The 18,539-nt window shown below is 42.3% G+C and overlaps 1 protein-coding gene across 5 annotated transcripts in view; it reads right to left on the bottom strand.

Moving 5' to 3' along the window:
- Positions 1 to 1,015: 1,015 nt before the first annotated feature.
- Positions 1,016 to 18,539, bottom strand: part of C8H13orf46 (chromosome 8 C13orf46 homolog) — a 40,145-nt gene continuing 22,621 nt past the window's right edge. For 2 of the 5 annotated variants that reach the window (XM_007501232.3, XM_007501231.3), the window contains exons 6-7: positions 3,107 to 3,188; positions 2,406 to 2,565 (exon numbers count right to left, since the gene is read on the bottom strand). In XM_007501232.3, coding sequence (XP_007501294.1) covers positions 2,450 to 2,565; positions 3,107 to 3,188 — 198 coding nt within the window. In that variant the 3' untranslated portion in view covers positions 2,406 to 2,449. Of the gene's footprint in view, positions 1,169 to 2,405; positions 2,566 to 3,106; positions 3,189 to 15,034; positions 15,103 to 18,539 lie in introns of those variants that run through there. The other 3 variants (XM_007501234.3, XM_007501233.3, XM_007501235.3) reach the window with 3 other exon arrangements.

An 18,539-nucleotide genomic window follows, 5' to 3' on the forward strand; every position in this document is an offset into this window, starting at 1 on the left:
GAGAAGGTTTAATGAAGTCATTAATACCAGTTGAGCATTTGTTGTGGTGTGGAGAAAAATGAGCTACACAAAATAAAATGTTTGCCAAATATACTGCTTGTTCTCTTGGCTTATGTGAAGGTTGTCTGACATCTGACGTCTGACCAAAACCTACTCGAAAGGAAGGTCCAAGCGATCTTTAAAGGGGTTTTCTATTATGAGTGTATTCAGACGATTCTCACGGCCCATAATGCTCCAGAATGTGCCCACTGGAATGGCCAGGAACGCATCAGGAATGTCAGGAAAGGGTTTCAGAGAGGAGGGAGCCAGACCCGCATGCTTTTAAATGAATAGACACGTTTTATGGATGGGTCTCTACTTTTTTCACTTTATAGGAACTTGAGAAAAGTGGCAGCTTCCTTAAAGCCATGCAAAATAGCCCTTATTGAGGGCTCCCTAATAGCATTTATTTTTCCCACCTCTTAGAATATTTACCTGTTCTAATCTAAAGCTGGCCATACAGCTCATCTCTGGGACTCACCGAGATGCTTGGCTTTTCCTTCTAGTCCCCTTAACCATGATTCCAGGGAATGCATGTCAGGTAAGTGCACTGAATTGGACTTACTTGGAGTTCACAGAGGCGAAGCTGGTTTAGTAGATTTTTGCTCCTCGATTGCAGGGCTGGTGAACCCAGCAAGACCAGACAGAAGTAAATCAGCGTCTTCTTGGCCAAAGTGCCCGTCTTGTCCTGATGACAGGCCCTCCTGTCATCTGAGTATCCCTTGAATCCACGTGTACAAGAGCTCGTGGGATTTTGGTCTAACGTTTGTTGTTCTGGGGATTTACAAAGCCTTGCTTGAGCTACGCTATTTACAAATTCATGCTGCCATCTAATGTCTCACAGAAGCCCCCAAATATCTTAAGCTTGACTTTTGAAACCCGAGAGAGAATTGGTTTCTGACTTTGTCATCTGTCAATTGAAGTCTATATATTGTATTGGGCTTTCCCCAGGCTACAGATAGAAACATTTCCCCAGTTCTTTTTCTCAGATTTTAATTCTTTGTGGGAGATCCCCAACTCATCTTCTGAAAAAGTGGCCCCTTCAAGCTGGTCTTGGCTTGTCCCAGGGCAACTCTCCTGGTCCGCCTGGTCAGAGCCCTTCTCTGTGGTAGTGATAACATTCAGCTCCCTGCACACAGAGAAAACAAGCATCTGTGCCTAGCATGTGCTTGTGCTAGCTTTCAGCCTAGCTAGATTCTGACACACACCACACACCCCCATCCTCTGTGTGAAACCTCTGAACCGAGGCAATCGCATCTTCCTCTCTGTGGATTCTTCACTCTTGAATTTTAAGAGGCAACAATGGGAGTGGAACTAGATGCCTCTAAGGATTGCAGATCTAGAGTTGGGACAAACCTCAAAGCCCCTCTAGTCCAACAGATGAGGAGACTGAGGCCCAGAGATGTTCAATAACTTACCCAAGGCCACCCAGGTAAGAGGTATCAGAGTTAAGGCTTGATCTCATGTCCTGTGATTAGTTCTCTCTCCACTGTACCACCAAGTTCCCTTCTAGTTCTAAATCCCTGATTCTAAGATCAGCTTAGATTTCATTGAATCTCTTCTTGAGTAGAGATATATTGCCCGTGATGATAAAGTGGGTGTTTCTTGCTCTTTGACCTATGGGGAGGGATGGTGCCAACCCATATAACCCGGCATCGGTGGATATCCCAAGACAGTGCCACCCCAGATCTTTATCCTAGGCTGTGCTTCCCTGTTTTGGGTCCTCCTTGAGCAACTGTGCTAATTTGGCCACTGCAAGCATGAGCAAGGGAATTCCCTTGGTTGCTGCAAAATGAGGCAAGTGGGGGCAGAGATAGTTGTGATATTCCTGGGTCACAGGGCAGAGCTTCTTGGAGAATATATAATGGGGGTCAAATGTTTGTACTCCTCTGATGTCCAAGGGGAGAATTAAAATCAAAGGTGGTCACAATATCACTGGCTTTCATTACAGAACGGATATGTCGTAGCCAAACTCACTGCACAGTGAATCTTAGATTTCCATCGGCTCCTTTTGTGAATTCTGAAATCTGTTTCCCTGCCAAAGACTCTTCAAACAGAATGAATGGAAAACTTTAGGGGAGGTGAGATGGAGACGCGTCACTCCCAATAGCAATTCTGTCCCTACTGGGAGTCTTTGGCAGTACTTTCCCTACTCAAGAATTTCTCCTCTCCCATCACTTCCCTACCACTCAGCCCCCTGGGAACTGTGTGCTTCAACATCCCTTATTCCACAGAGGTTTTGTCCTCTTAAGTGAGACCACAATCTAATACAGCTGGCTGTAAAACCTTGTTTTGCCCGTAGCTTCCATTATCTAATCGTGGCATGATGTGGTAACCTGAAAATACCTCAAGCTTGACTCTTCACATTACACACAATCAATTAGATCCCTATTTTATCATTTCTAGACATTCAAAATTCTGTATAACAATTCCGTATAACAAGTTGATATAAATTGAGGGATTTCTGAATTCGCTGGAGATGAGCAGGAAGGGAAGCTAAAGTTGAACTCATTTTCTCTTCTTTTCCTACAAAAACATCACATTCACCACTCAATCAATAGGTTGGCTTTTTTTTAAAGGACTACTTTCATATTAATTTTCTTCCACATCACACTCCCATTAATCCTTCATTCTTTAACGGGCTTAGATGGACATATGGGGGACACAGTAACACTTGCTTAATTTTGTCCCTTCTATACAAGGAGTACATGTAAATGACCCCCTCCCCTTCACCAACCTCCCCTTAAGCTTGAGGGTTGTCCCCCTTTAAGCGGCAGGAATCTGCCACCATATTGTTTTGGTTGGGGATCTTGATTCTCATGGAGTCTGGTTCTCCCAAAAGTTGAAAAACGAAAAGGATAGGTCACTGACCATACTATAGGAAACAGGAACATCACAAGGCCAGAGGACCTTTTCTGGGGAGAGAGGAGAACTTGGCACAAGGAGACTAGGTTTCAGGAAAAGGAAAGACCAAACTGATGATACCTCTAGTTCTCTCAAGCACATTGCCCCTCATTCTGCCCCTCTTTCACAATGGCATCACATGCCCTTTTAGAGTTCTATTTACCTTCTAATGAGGTTACTATGCTTTTTCTTTTGACTTCTTCTTGGATGAGACAGGAAAACAGCATATCCACATGGTCTTTGATCTGGAAACCACAAGGAGGGAGAAAATAGTCTGATCAGTAGTAACCTAAGTCTACTACTCTGCCCACTGGTTGTACCTGGAAGAGCAGCTTACTTTTAGGAACTTTTCCTCACTGAAGTAATCTCTCCCTTCTCTCTACTGTCCCTCTCCTCCTCCTCCTCCACCTCCTCCTTTTCTTCCTCTTCCTCCTTCCACTACTATGCACACACACACATTCTCTATGTGTCTCTGTCTCCCTCTCCCTCCCTCCCTCTCTCTCTCTCTCTCTCTCTCTCTCTCTCTCTCTCTCTCTCTCTCTCTCTCTCTCTCTCTCTCTCTCTCTGTCTCTCTCTGTCTCTCTCTCTCTGTCTCTCTCTGTCTCTCTCTCTCTCTCTCTCTCTCTCTGTCTCTCTCTGTCTCTCTCTCTCTCTCTGTCTCATATGCTACTGCTTAGATGTCTTTCCCCAACTTTTATTGCTCCCCACATCACTAAAACCGAAGTGAGCATAAGCATCCATCTGTGATGATTGTAGAGACCATTAAGAGTTCCAGCCACAAAGTCAAATCCATCAATAAAAGAAACTTAAAGGGAGCCCCAGGAACATGTTCACACTTCTTTTAGACCTATTTCCTTTCCCTTTAACCTCTCTGGCCATACATACTGACAAACCCTTAAGCCCAAACTGTTTTTGATTAGGGTTCAGAAGAGCTATTTCAAAGCTAGTCTCTTGGCTAGGAGATGAATAGTTGACTCATCAGGGCCAGGGAGGCTGGCAAGCAGAGGAAGGATTTTCTTGGAGAAGTCTGGAAGGAAAATGTTTGCCAACTCAGAGGAAGAACAAGGTGGGAGGACAGAGGGGAGTGGTATGAGTGAGCTGGGAAAACAGACTCTAGTGATCAAGCATCAAGAGAAGGCCCCCTTCTGAAGAGGCTCCATGCCAATCAGCATTGGCCTGCCCCTTCTTTCTTGAGTGGTATCCATCTCAGATTAAGGCTATCTGTGTAGAAGACCAGACTATTGTAATCTCAGGGTAACCTGAGGAAGCGTCTCCCAGTTGTGTCCATTTCCAAAGGCTGAATTGGGGGGGTCAAAGAGGCCACTCTTCTCATTTGCATTAAACTGAAAAACCCTCTGCATTTTAAAATCCATCTATCTGCCCCCCAAATTCTGGGCTTGACTGACACAAGCAAATAAGCCAGTTTTCGCCAGCAGAAGCAACACTACCAGAAAGGAGGTCATGAGGTTTAAGTTCACATGGCAGTCGTGCCTGTTGACTCTGGAAGAATGCAACTTGTGGACTGGCTATGATGACCAAAACTCTGGTATTTGGACTAGGACAGGAACTCTGGGGAATATTCAGTGTTGGACAGCAAGACAATAGAATATGATCATAGGATCAGAAGGTTATATTCAAAGGTTTATAGATTTTAAGATATGCTGCATCGCCCGACTTAGTCTTCAAGACCAGTGAAGGAAGCAGCTAGAAATGTCTGCGGAGGCCCTCAACAACATATTTCATCCAAGAGCTCCAGAAAACCCAACTATCTATTGAAACCAGACACGCGAACTAGAGTAGCAGGTCTGAGAGCCCATCAGAGACCCTGAGCATGAATTATCTAGTGCAGTTCTCCTTAAGCTGAGGGAGAATGCGGACCTCTGCCTATTCCCAATAATTTTAGGCAACTAATCGGCTGCCCTCGAATATGCAGGATTTTTTTAAACTGTAGGGCTGGTAACAACAAGTATAATATATTAGAAAGAGTGATGAATTTGGAGTCAGAAGATAAGGGTTCGAATTCTGACTCACACATGTATTAATAATGCTAATTAGGCAGATACTTAACTTCTCAAATCTTTTGAATACCTACATATAAAATGGGTATAATGCTACCCAAGCAACTTAGTTCATAAGGTTGCTTATAAGGCAAATGCTCTATATAATTATTAAATGCTCAGAAAATATGAGCTACCATTAAAGCTGATTGGACGTCTTGTTGCTTAAGCCATTTACCTCCACAGCCTGGTGGGTTGTAATCAGGTATGTGCTGATAAATGCTTTAGAGACAAAACAATGAATTAAGCCTTGATTTGTAGCTTTAAATTCTCACACTGGAAACTTAGCAGTCAACTTTCCATATGAGCTGGTCTAACGCACCACCAGTTGTCATTATAGCCAAACTAGGGAAGGGAAGGTGAGAAAGATTTATAAAGTAGCTTCTCTTTGCTAGGCATTATGTTTACATGTTTTACAGATATCTCATTTGATCCTCACAACAACCTTGTGTGCTGTTATTATGTCGATTTTTTCAGTTAAGGAAACTGAGGAAAATAGAAGTTAAGTGACTTGCCCAGGGTCACACAGCTGAGACTCCATTTGAACTTGGGATTTTCCCGATTCCAGGAACAGTACCTTATTCACTATGAAAGTTAGCTGCCTAAGAAAGAAACGGCTTTGACTCATCTCTACTGGCCACACCAAGGACACCCAGAGAGAAACATGGATCGACTCACTGTCAAAGCCTTCATTCTGAGACTGAAACGGAGACTCTAGGAGGTATTAGGTGTAGGACTTTAGGTCAATAGAGTTCATAGGATTATAGATTTGAAGCTGGAAGAGAACTCAGAGGGCATCTAGTTCAATAATTCCCTCATCTCACAGATGAGTAAACTGAGGCTCAGTGACTGGCCCATGATCACATGGCTAGTGTATAAAAGAGGCAAGTTTCAAATCTTAGTTTTCCTGAATCCAGGTCTACTATTTCTTCAAATCTAGTGTAAGAGAGGAAATAGACTTAATCTGCCAGAGGAACAAGACAAGCAGATTCATCATGCTGGAAGACCATCTTGAGCGGGGGAAGGGCAGGAAGGAGAGAGAATTCCAGAGAAGGAACAGAGGAACTGAGACGATCCAAATAGTTGAACTCACTTCTCTTTGGGAAGCCCATCAAGGAGGCTGATTTGAGTGAACCTCTGAGCCTAGAGCATCCTCCTGTGAAAACCAGACTACCCAGTATCCAGTGAAGACAAACCAGAGGGAATAGGACTTTGCCAGAAGGCTATCCACCACAGGAAGAATTCCTCAAAATCTCCTAAATAGTTCTTGAACTTGATAGTAGCTTGGACAGCCAGGAGTCAGGACAACTCTCACAAGTGAGCCCAGGGGAAAGCCTGAGCCTGCAGGACTTGGGGAGAAAGGGCTCAATTGTTATTATTAGGGACCTTCTATTTCCACCTTCCCAATGACCTTATCCCACAATTCATTTGCTCTACCTTCCCTATGTTCCTTTAGAATAAATAGCCATTTACTAAATTCAGTGCCTGTTGCATAGTGTTCAAGAAAGAAGACTGGGAGTTGGGGGGAGAAAAGTTACATTCTCTCCTCAGAGAGAGAGAAACTGTCTCTCTTCTATTTTGTTTCAACCAAGTGTCTGAGGGAACAGTAACCTATGACTGAAGGCAACCAGAGCGGGGCTTACCAGAGAAGAGAGGGAAAGCAATCGATCCTCCCCGCTCTTCATCCCTTGGCTACAGTCCATCTCTACCACACTCTGGTCATGAAATTAGTGGTGGAAGACTCCATTTCTCTCCCTCCATTACACTAGCCTCAGACATTTATTAACTGAGTGATCCTGGGCAAGTGTCGTACTCTTGTTTGCCTTAGTTCCTGAGTTGGAGAAGGACATGACAAGCCCCTCCAGTATCTCTGCCAAGAAAATCCCAAATGGAGAGGCAACAGCAACCTTGGGTTGCTTGGGTAGCATTTTATATGCAGGTAAACAATAGATTTGAGAAGTTAAGTATCTGCCTAATATATAGCATTACTAATACATCTATGTGTCAGGATTTGAACCCTTATCTTCCGACTCCAAATGGGGTCACAAATAGTGGGACATACTGAAGCAAGACTAAACAACAACATATGGTTCTATTATAATCACTTAATCCTGATTGCCTCAGTTTCCTTATTTGTAAAAGGTAGAGATGGAAAAGGAAACTGCTTTATTATCTTTGCCAAGAAAACCCCAAATGGGGTTACAGTCGCATATGACTGAAATGAGACTGAGACTGACAAAAGGGAGCACAGGTAGGCTTGTCTAACACGTATGGTTCAGTAATGAAGCTTTTGGCTCGCCTAAGGGAAGAAAGACAAACTGAAATGCTGGTGTTACTTTGAACCAAAAAATATTTCACTTCAAATGATCTTTAAAGTCCAAATGGGATGAGAAATAGGATCAGAGATCAGCTGGATCATTAACGAAGAGCCCGATTATTTCTCTATTCCACTCCCTTCAAATTATAGTCCCCAAGGTGACAAAGGGAGCAGGCAATTTAAGATTCCAAGGTCCCCTTAGCAAAGCCGGGAGTTGGGGAAGCAAGTCAGGCAATTTCTTTAGTATAAAATATATGCTGGTGAATCAGGGAACCATGGGAAATTATTCTAAATTAGTTCATTAAATTCAAAGGAAAAAACAAAGCAAAACAACATATGCTGGGCAGGATAAGGCATTGAAAGACACTTAAAGTGTTACTTTTATAAACACACCCATATATACTGGAGGCCTTTACTGGGAAGCCTTAAAGCCCCTGGTGAACAATAAGAGGAGACTCTGTTCAAACAATATCCAAGGAGCACAGATATCTTAACCCACACAACTTTGACCCTTGCCTCCACTTCTTTCGAATAAGCTCGAATCATTTTCAATTTAATGGAAACTTAAATTTCTCATAATTCTCGTAATTTCCCTAGTGCAGAGGTGGCAGCTTAGATCCTGCCATGAGGTAGAGAGTGCAAATGGGTCTACAACTATAAGCTCTTGACAACCAGTTTAGCAATATGGACATGACTTTGTGAATTGCAAAGATAAATGATCATTCACAGAATTTCTCAGTCTACTTTATGGGAACACAGCTGACCTAAAATCAGGAAAACGTGGGTTCCAAACTGACCTTAGACACTTACTACATGTATAACCCTGGGTAAAGCATTTAATTTGTGTCTGACTCAGTTTCTTCCCTTGTAAAATACGGATAATCATAGCACGTACCACCCTGGGTTGATGTGAGCATAAAGTGAGATATTTATAAAAAAACAATTAGCAGACCTGAAAGCGCAATATAAATGCTAATGATGGTGATTACCAGAAGAAATGGAGCAGATTCAAATCACTATTGATTGGAGAGAGGCCCTTTGGCCCTGCAATACCACAACTGGACCAGTATCCCAAAGAGATCAGAGATGGTGGAAAGAATCTACTTGTACAAAAGTATTTTTAGTCATTCTCTTTGTAGTGGCAAAGAACTGGAACTTGAAGGGGTGCCCATCAGTTGGGGAGTGGCTGAACGTGTTGTGGTACAGGATTGTGATGGAATACTATTGCACCGTAAGAGATGACAAACAGGATACAAACCTGAAAAGACGGGGATGAACTGCCTCAAATAGATTGAGCAGAATCAGAATACTGGGTGTGAAGGACTGAACCACTATCAACAAAGTAACTTTCTAAGATATTCTCAGGGACTCCTGGTAAAACATGCTATCCATCGCCAAAGAAGGGACTGGAGGAATCTGGCTGCAGATGGGAGTATGGCATCTTTCATTTGCTTTGCTGAGCTTCTTAGTGCATTGTGATGTGTCTTCTGTTGTGGCATGAGGGATATGGGAATGGGTACTGCAGGGAAACACTGGAATAACCCGGTCAGACAATTTACTGCCTCTGGGAGTTAGAGAATCGGAATTACAGAATGTCAGATAACAATGGTCAAAAATGTGTTTCTAGTGTAATTGAAAAAAACTGTTCTTTAAAAGGAAGAGAAATGGAACTGATGTACTCGGCAGTCCTTGAAAGAAATAGCAGTTCCAGGAAGGGGCCGCAAGCCTAGTTGTAGGGGTGAGGGGGGCAGGGAGGTAGGTAGGGCCAGGAGACAACAGTGGAAAGGAGGGAGGCATGTTCTTATAGGATCCCATTGTTTGCGTTTGTTTTTGCTTCTCTAACAAAGGGTCATTCCAGCTCTGAGCTAAACAGAGGTTCCCAGAACTTTCCTGAAAACAGGAAGTGGGCAGGAAGGAAGCTGACAGGGTACAATCACAGAATCTGAGTTCGAAGGGCTTTGGAGATCATTACTAGTCCAACTCACACCTGATTGAGCATCCCCTCAACTTGCTTGAAGAACCTCAGGGAAAGAGAGCTCCCCACCTCTTGAAGTAGCTCAGTTCACTTTTGTACAGCCCCAATGAATTTATTAGAAGATTTTTTCCTGAAACCTAGTTTAAATGTACCTCTAAAATGTATACCCATTGCTCCCACTTCTATCTTTAGGGCCAAGTCCAATCCCAGCCCTTCAGATTCTCAAAGATAACGGTCACACTCCCCTCGAGCCTTCTCCAAGCCAATATGTCCCCTTCCTAGAGCATCGCCTAAGCTCTCATCTCAGGGAAGCAGACTGGGCTGACATTCCTAGATAGATTAGCAAGAAAGATCTCATACAAGAATAATATAATCAGAAATGGAAAATGGAGATTAAGGTTTCTCTCCTTTCTCTCCTGGATGATGGTTTGGCTCAAAAACAGATCCAGACTGATCTCGGGGCACTGGTGAAAAATAGCCGTGCTTCCCTTTGGAATCATCCATCTGAAACGTGACAGCTCCGGCAGGGCCGTGCTCTGAGTTAATTTACATCCTGGCCATGATGGGAGGTCCAAAGACCTTGAAATCCCCCTCCAAGTTTTCCATTTCGGAGCACACATACACTTCCTTGACAATGGGAAATCTTTGTCTCAGATAAAAGAAAGAATGAGTCATGGGGGTTGGAGAGGCCATAACATTTCGAGTTTCTAGTATTGCCCAGCACTTGGATGAGATGGCAAATAATCAATAAGGTCTGGCCCGACACGTGGTATTTTCCATGAGCAGGTTCCTCAGCATTTGATTCATTAAAAACAGGAGGAAAATGGTCATCCTGCTCAGTCGGCCCCCTTCATTCTGGAGAGTGATGAGACAATCTTGGATTTTAGTCCAAGCAAAAGGGAATTTTTGCTGGGAAATCAATGATGGAAAATGTTCTCTAATAGAAGTACTGCTGCATGTCCATGCTAGGCAGGCCATTTTATTCAGGCAGTGAGGAAGCTTTAAACGTTTGCTGTCCCCCCGCCCAATTCTACCATTGTCTTAAACATGAGAAGTTCCAAAATCTAACATTCTCTTCACCGCTTCAGCCCTTCCCCGGCATTTTTACATTAAACCTATTTGTCAACCGCGTCATCAGAATGGTCTGCTTTACTATTCTATATTACAACCATGTATATGATCTGTTGTTGTTGTTATATATATATGTATATATATATACAGTTTGAAGAGAAGATTTTTCTTCCATCCTTCATAAATGACAAATGCAATTTAGCAGATAGAGAGCTGTTCCCCTCACCTCACACCTCAAGCCAGTATGATCCGGATTCAAGTCCTACCTTTGACCCATACTGGCAAATTTGCTTATGGTTACAAGCTTGCAAAAGCAATCTAGCATTATGGAAATTATTTTATGGATCTTAGAGGTAGGCAATCATTCACAGAACTTCTTGGTCTGCTTTCAGGAAGGCAGCTGTAATGTCTAGAGTACTGGAACGAGAATAACCGGGCTTTAAATCTGGCAAGCTCTCAGAGCCTCCAGAAAACTTTCCAGAGAAAGTACGGCTATGGGCCAGCATAATAAATAAAAGAATGGACTTTGAGTCAAGAAGGTCTGGGTTTGAATCCTGCCTCAGACAGTTACTAGTTGGATTCATACTGGGTATCACTTAATGTCTCTAAGACTCAGTTTCCTTAACTATAAAAATGAGGGAAGCAGTTGAATTCAGTAACATACAACCTAAGGCTTCAATGTCCAGGTCCAAATTGATGGGTTGTCTCACCCAGGGAGAGAGATGACACCAGGACTCCCAGTGTAACCATATCCAAAGGCCTGGCTCAAGGTCAATAGCTCCATTTACAAGGTTAATCCATCACTTTCGAGAAGGCAGATTTAAACTAGAATAAGAGAAACTACCATCTTTCTCAATTCTATTCTGTAGCCCTTTACCACTTTGTAAAGTTGCTTTCCTGCTTTCTCTTTATCCTCTACACCACTTCTTCCTCTTATTAATACGTCCCCCCTCACTCTTCTCTTGTATCCTTTTTCACTTCTTCCCTTTCTTCCTCCATGCAACACAATCTACCTTACTGGACACATTTCCCAGGTTATTAATTTGTCCGTCAGAGGTTTTGCTGGGGTAGTGACAGAACTCCAAAGTTCTCCGGGAGAAGATGAGAACAAGAAGTTTGTGGATCTTAAGTATCTATGAAGTCCCTGAAGCCAGAACAAAGGCAGTGTCAGCTTTGACATCCTGATAGCCACCCAGGACTTCTCATGCTAAGACGTGCCATCTTCTCTTGCTTCCCTACAGTGGCTCCAGAAGACGACAGAAGCTTACGCTGACAAAGCTGAAAGACTGGTGGAATTCCCCTTTCTAGATACTCAAATCAGGGGTGAGAAGGAAAGGAAACATTAAAGAGGAAAATGGTGGTATTGCTGTATGCCAAAAGGATTCCTGTTATTTGCAATTATTGCACCTGCAACTGTTTTTCAGGATCCCCACTTAGAGTGCAGAGTCCAAAGTCCAACTCAACACAGTGACTGAAGGTCGCTAAGTGGTGAGTCAGTAGATGAGAATTTATTAAGCACCAACTGTGTTCCAGGCATGGGCAGCTAGATGGCAGATGGATCGAGTGCCAGGCCTGGAGTCAAGAAGACTTCTCTTCTGGAACTCAAATCTGGCCTCAGATGACTTACTAGCTGTGTGACAGGCCACTGGCTGGGCAAGTCAATAAACTCTGTTTGCCTCTGTTTCTTCATCTGTAAAATGAGCTGGAGAGGGAAATAGCCATTCTGGTATCTTTGCCAAGAAAACCCCAAGTAGGGGCATGAAGAATCAGATAGGACTGGAAAATGGCTGAACAACAAAAGTACCGTGCTCCGTGCTGGAGATTCAAAGAAAGACAAAAAAAGCCCCCGCCCAAGGACCTTACTGCCTAACGGGCACGTACCATGCGAACAACTATGGGCAAACAAAATATAGAGGGCCCTTGCTAAGAACAACAAGACCTTTTTTAGTTTAAAACAAGCAAACAACCCTTTCTTTTTGTCACAGGATTGATACAAGTATTAGTTCTAAGGCAGAAGAGTGGCAAAGGCTAGGCAATTAGGTTTAAGTGACCTACCCAGTTAAGAAGTATAGTAAAAGAAAGTTTCTGGATCTCAAGTATTCAGATGTTCCTGAAGCTTAAACAAAGGCTAATGCCAGCTTTTATGTGCAGATAGCAACCCAGCACACTTCATGTAAGCCACGCAATTTTCTCTTGCTTCCCTATAGTGAATCCAGAAGCAACAAAGTCACGTTTGAACCTAGGGTCTCCAGTCTCCTGGCCTGGATCTCTATCCATTGAGTCACCCAGCTGCCCCACATTCTCCCGAATGTATTTATTGTCTCATCTCTACTATTAGTAAAGAAGTAGGAGTGAACTCACCTGAGGGCTCCAAAAACTGGAATACTCATGAATCTGTATAGAACTAGTGAAAGGAAGAGCTTGATGGCCTAAAGTTAAAGGGACCTGGGGCATAGGTCTGGGTGCTTTGCCTTACTATAAGGAAAAACGTTACTATCATGGGTCAAATTTGTCCCCAAATTCTGACAAGTAGAATTAATTTAAGGGAGGAATTATAATAGAGAATGCAAAGCAAGAGAGAGGATAATTTTTTCCCTTCCTCCCTCCCTTCCTCCCTTCCTTCCTTTCTTTCTTTCTTTCTTTCTTTCTTTCTTTCTTTCTTTCTTTCTTTCTTTCTTTCTTTCTTTCATTCTTCCTTCCTTCCTTCCTTCCTTCCTTCCTTCCTTCCTTCCTTCCTTCCTTCCTTCCTTCCTTCCTTCCTTCCTTCCTTCCTTCCTTCCTTCCTTTCTTTCTTTCTTTCATCTTCTCCTTCTCCTCTTTAATTTATCATGAAACCAAACATTTATCCCATTGGATATAAGGGAAACCTTGGATGAATAATCCATTCTTCAAAGTCTAGCCTTGATTATACTCCATAGATTTTTATTTTTAATAGAATTTATTACCATATATCTCAACCCCTCCTTCTCCATACACTACAGAAGAAATGTTGCCTGACAGAAAAAGTATATATAAATAATGTTTTTCGTGTTTCTATTGATCAATTCTTCCTCTGGAGATGGATATCCACTGGTCATTCTTCAAATATTAATTTTGTAGCTGTACATAATGTAGTCTTGGCTCTCACTCATTTCTCTCTTCACTATTTTGTGTAGGTCTTTCCAAGATTTTTAAAAAACTAACTTGCTCATCCCTTCTTATTGCACAGTAATATTCCATCACAAAGAACCCTTTAAGAGCTCTGAGTATGGAGACATCCTCCTTCTCCCCAGACCAAGGGCAAAGGTTATAAAATAAAATAACACCTTGTAAGTCAATCAGGGCAAAGGCATAATAACTTTGGTGCCCATAAAGGGAAAAATCTTTTCCTGCTGGTCCCTGAGAAGGGGAAGATCTAGTACAGAAGAAACATTAATGAATCTCAGGAACTACGTGGGGAAAGAACCTGCCCTACCCCTAGAACCTTTCGTGTAGTAACGGAGGGTTGGACAAGTAGTTTTCAAAGAATGGGAACCTGACTGGGCAAATTCACATCTGGGAACCTAGAGGGGAGGTAATTCCAGGATGAATTTAATCAGGAGGAAATCCAAAAACAAGAGGACTAACTATTTTAGTGCTAGGATTAAACTTCTATGTAAGAATCTTTGCACACAGTGTCATGGTTATATTTTCTGTTGATTTCCCAATAATCCCTCCTGTCCTCCCCACCTACTAAAATGAGCTTCCCTGCAGTTCCGTGAAAACAATAATTACAAAAATAATGACAACTGGCATTTATATAGTGCTTTAAGGTTTGCAAACCACTTTATACATATCTCATTTTATGCTCACAACAACCCTAGGAGATAGGTGCCATGGCCAACCCCATTTCGCAGATAAGGAAACTGAGGTAGATAGAAATCAAGTGATTTGCCCAGGGTCTCACAATTAGTTAGGTTTGTGAGGCTTGGAAGTCTGGTTTTTCTCACTCCAGGTCCAATGCGACATCTATATACCATCTAGCTGCCTCCAAATGCTTAAGAAATTGCCATTCCTTCTCTCTCCTCAGCCCCAGGCCACTGTCAGTCCTTTCGTGAGCCAGGCCAGAGTAGTTTAGAGGAGAGGGAATAGGAGAAAAGCCAGAGGCTGGTAAGAGTGAAAAAGAGGATGCTTCTCCCTTTCTGCCCCAGGTCACTCAAAAGCCGTATCTATGCTACAGGGCATAAGAAGTATGTCAGAGTGCCTTTGTCTGGCAAGCCTTTCTGCCAGTGTTACCTTCCCTGCTCCTGGCTGGTTACTAATATCTCCCTTCATTCCATGCATCCTGACATCTCCTCCCCTGAGGATGATCCTGACCATCAGTATCTCAGGGTAAAAATCAGAAGAAGAGGCTAACAATTTGTCTTTGTTTTCTGGCCCTAATTCTTATGGTATTCTAGTTATTGTGGGAGTCTTTCCCCATACTCTCAACCCATAATCTAACCCTAAAGTACATAGTCCCCTCCCTCTCTGAAATGCCATGGCAATTGGGGTGAAGTGACTTGCCTAGGGTCACACAGGCAGGTCATGTCTGAGGCCAAATTTGAACCCAGAAATTCATCTCTCTATCCACTGAGCCATCTAAGTGCCCCTTCTCAGTAACATTTTTCATGAAGCAAACAAACAAACAAACAAACAAAAAGCATCACTTACTCATCTTCAGACATATCTCCTGCGTCTGCTTTGGATGATTTCTCTTCTGTCAAAGTATTTTCAATTTTCTGAACAATGAAAGATATGTTTCGTAAACACAAAGAAATGGGAGCATAAGTGACACCCAACAGAGATCAATACCACCTTCTAATATGGCTCCAAGCTCTCTGGGCCCAGGTGTGGGGGGTAGGAAGGTAAGGAGGGATTCTGGGTATTGTCATACGCATCACCAATTTCTGCAGGACAAATGAGTACTTTTTTTTGCAAAGTGTACATCATTACAACTGAACAGGAACAGAAAAGACCGGGTTAGAGTCCATTTGTTAAAGTCTGGGGACCCCTCCCCACAAATCCATTGCCTGGCCTCGGAACATGTTGCCTGGGCCATTTCTTTCCCTTCAGTTAGGCAGTGAAGCCCTTGGGTTGCCAGTCAAGGCACCTCTGCCACTAAGTTCTCTTTGGGAGTAGAGATGATTCCATTCTTTATATTTGCATCCTCAGTGCCTGGTGTCAAACTTGGTGATTGGCAGGCTTGTAAGCTTTAGTGAGTCCTTTATTTCCTTCAATTCCTCTAAAATAGGATGATACTTGACTTCATAGCATAGATAACAAATATGAACTAGCTAGGAAGGCATTTGTCCAGCTCTTTGGAAGAAGTCTGCATTCTGAACAGCTTTGTTATCTTAATAAGGAGCAGGAGAGCTGTAAAAATGTGCCCATTGAGTCTGGTATCTTTGCTATTTTTCTCCTGAAAAAGGAAGGGATATTTCTACAGCAAGAGAGAATCTTTTCCACTCCTAGGCCCACCTCAGTTGCTTTGCATCATGTCATGGACCATCTCCTAAAAAGCGGCAGTTGTTTCTTCCCGGGATTCCCTCAAATCTACTACCTCAGTTTATCTCTTTACTGAAATTTGCTGACTTCTCAGTGTGAAGGGTCAGGGCCCTATGAGATTGTTCATGTGGGAACTCGCCTACACTGATGTAGGTTGCAACCCATCTTAGACTGAGGCTTGTAGGTAAACTGATTCATTCGTGTTCACATAGCTGCTGTCATGGGTGAGATTTGACCCGGTTCCTCATTTCAAGCTCCGCATTCTGTCCATTGTAACACACTGGCTTTTTCTTCGTCAAGCCAAGTTGTCACAGAAAATCACTTAGTCAAAGGAGAAGGCATCTCTTGCCTCTTTCCCAGGGGAACATAGGATCAGAGGTTTAGAAGCGGGAGCTGATTTCAAGGTAATTCAGTCTCCCCACTTTACAGATGAGGAAGCTGAGGATCAGTGAGGCGAAGTGTCTTATCTTGGATCACAGGGTAAGTGTCAAGACTCAGAATTTGAAGCTAGGTCTTCCTGATCACAAGTACAGCACTCTAGCCGCTACACACAATGAAGACATGCGAATGCCTCAGCTCCCCAATTCCCATCTCCCTCTCCTGCATGTCAAATGCCACCCTGGAAGCAGTGTGGTTGGTCCAAGACTTCAAGAGTCACAGGACTTGAGTTCTATTCATGGCTTTTATATTTATTAGCTATACAACCATGGGCAAGTCATTTAAACTTTCAGTCTCAATTTCCAAGTATCAAAAATAAAGGGCAGCATGATGGATCTAGAGCCTGAAGATAAATCATGCCACCCCTTTGCCAGAGAGGTAATGGACTTAAATCCAGAATGAGCCATACCTTCCCTTCTTAAACATGGCCAGAGTGGAAATTTGTTTTGCTGCTCTCTTCATATTCATTTTGTTTTTCATTTTTCATTTTTGTTTGTTTTTAACTATTTAATATGGAGCAGTGGGAGGGAGAGGTATAAAGTGGCTATCAAAATTCATTAATGAAAAACAGTATGACGGGGTAGTTTAATGATCCTATGAGTCTAAGTCATAGATGGGTTTCAATCTATGGTTTCCATTTCACTACCTCCCCACTTCCCATCTCCAATCAAGAAACATTTAATTTGCTTCCACTTTCTAAGAATGGAAAAGGCTTTGCATAGAGTAAATTGTAAGCATGATATGGAGGAAAATGTCTTTTGAGAGTCAAGAACAGTTGACTTCACATCCTGATTCTCCCATTTGTTATGTGATCAAGTCACTTACTATGTCTAGTCTGTTTCTTTCTCTGTTAAATTACAAGGTCCCTCTCCTTTTACAATGTGGTTGAAAAGAACCCCAGATGTCCCTATTAACTCTATAACTGGGACTACACCATTTGTGTTCTCAGACATTTTTCTTTTTCTTTTTAAAATTTATTTATTTATTTTACAGTATTTTTCCATGGTTCCATGATTCATGTCGCCTCCCTCCCACTTCCCAGAGCCAACCAGCAATTCTATTGGGTTATACATGTATTATCACTCAATACCTATTTCCATATTATTCATTTTTGTAATACCCTTTTAAAAACCCAAACCCCAAATCCTATTCACACATAAACAAGTGATCAATCATATGTTTTTCTTCCATGTTTCTATTCCCACAGTTCTTTTTCTCAATGCAGATAGCATTCCTTCTCATAAGTCCCTCGGGATTGTTTCAGATCTTCTTAAATGGTGCATCATGGATTATTAAGAGATGAAAGGAGCCTTAGAAATCTTACAGTTCACATCTCACAGATGAGAAAATTGAGCCTTATAGAAGTCAAGCAATTTATATGAATATTTAATGGCACAGCTAAGACTAGAACCCAGGACTTCTTCTGGTATAATGTGCCTTTCACTCCTCCATGACATTCATAAAACCAGGCCATGATGCCATTGCTGAGGGTAGACGGACAGTTAGGGGGTAGTGGGGGGAGGTGTACAACTAGACATTGTAATAGATAGAGTACTGGGCCAGGAGACAGGAAGACTCCTAATTCATGAGTTCAAATCTGACCTTAGACACTTACCAGCTATATTACCCTGGTCAAGTCTTTACCTTGTTTTTTTCTTCTGTAAAATGAGCTGGAGAAGGAAATGGCAAACCATTTTAGTATCTTTGCCAAGAAAACCTTGAATAGGCTCGAGTCAAACACAACTGAAACAATTAGTTTAGTGAGAAATCACTGAGATAGAATACTGGAATGTTTATGATCGATGATTAAGTGTGTGATCTAAGATGAAGGGTAAGCAAGAAGGTTCAAGGAAGGGATAGCAGAAAGCAATTTGGTTTTTCTCAAGATCAATGAAGAATCCATAAATAAAGAGCTAGAGAACACTACATAAGTTTTATAATCTAGTCCTTCTTATTTAAAAACAAGAAAGCTGATTCCCAGACATTATAAATGATTTACTCAAAGTAGTATGGGTAGAAACATCAAAAGAGGATTTGAACTCAGGTCTTCTGACTCCAGAGTCATATCCTATAAAACGTGGGAGGGTGGAAGAAAGATGTTATTATTGTAGCCAGATATTTATTCTATCAAAACTGGGGGGCAAGGACTATCTTGCTTGTTTCTGATTGTACCCCCACCACTTAGCATAGTGCCTGACATTTCACAAATGCCAGTAAGAAGCCAAGATCAAGA

Source organism: Monodelphis domestica, chromosome 8 (genome assembly GCF_027887165.1).
Source record: "Monodelphis domestica isolate mMonDom1 chromosome 8, mMonDom1.pri, whole genome shotgun sequence".
Lineage (NCBI taxonomy): Eukaryota > Metazoa > Chordata > Mammalia > Didelphimorphia > Didelphidae > Monodelphis > Monodelphis domestica.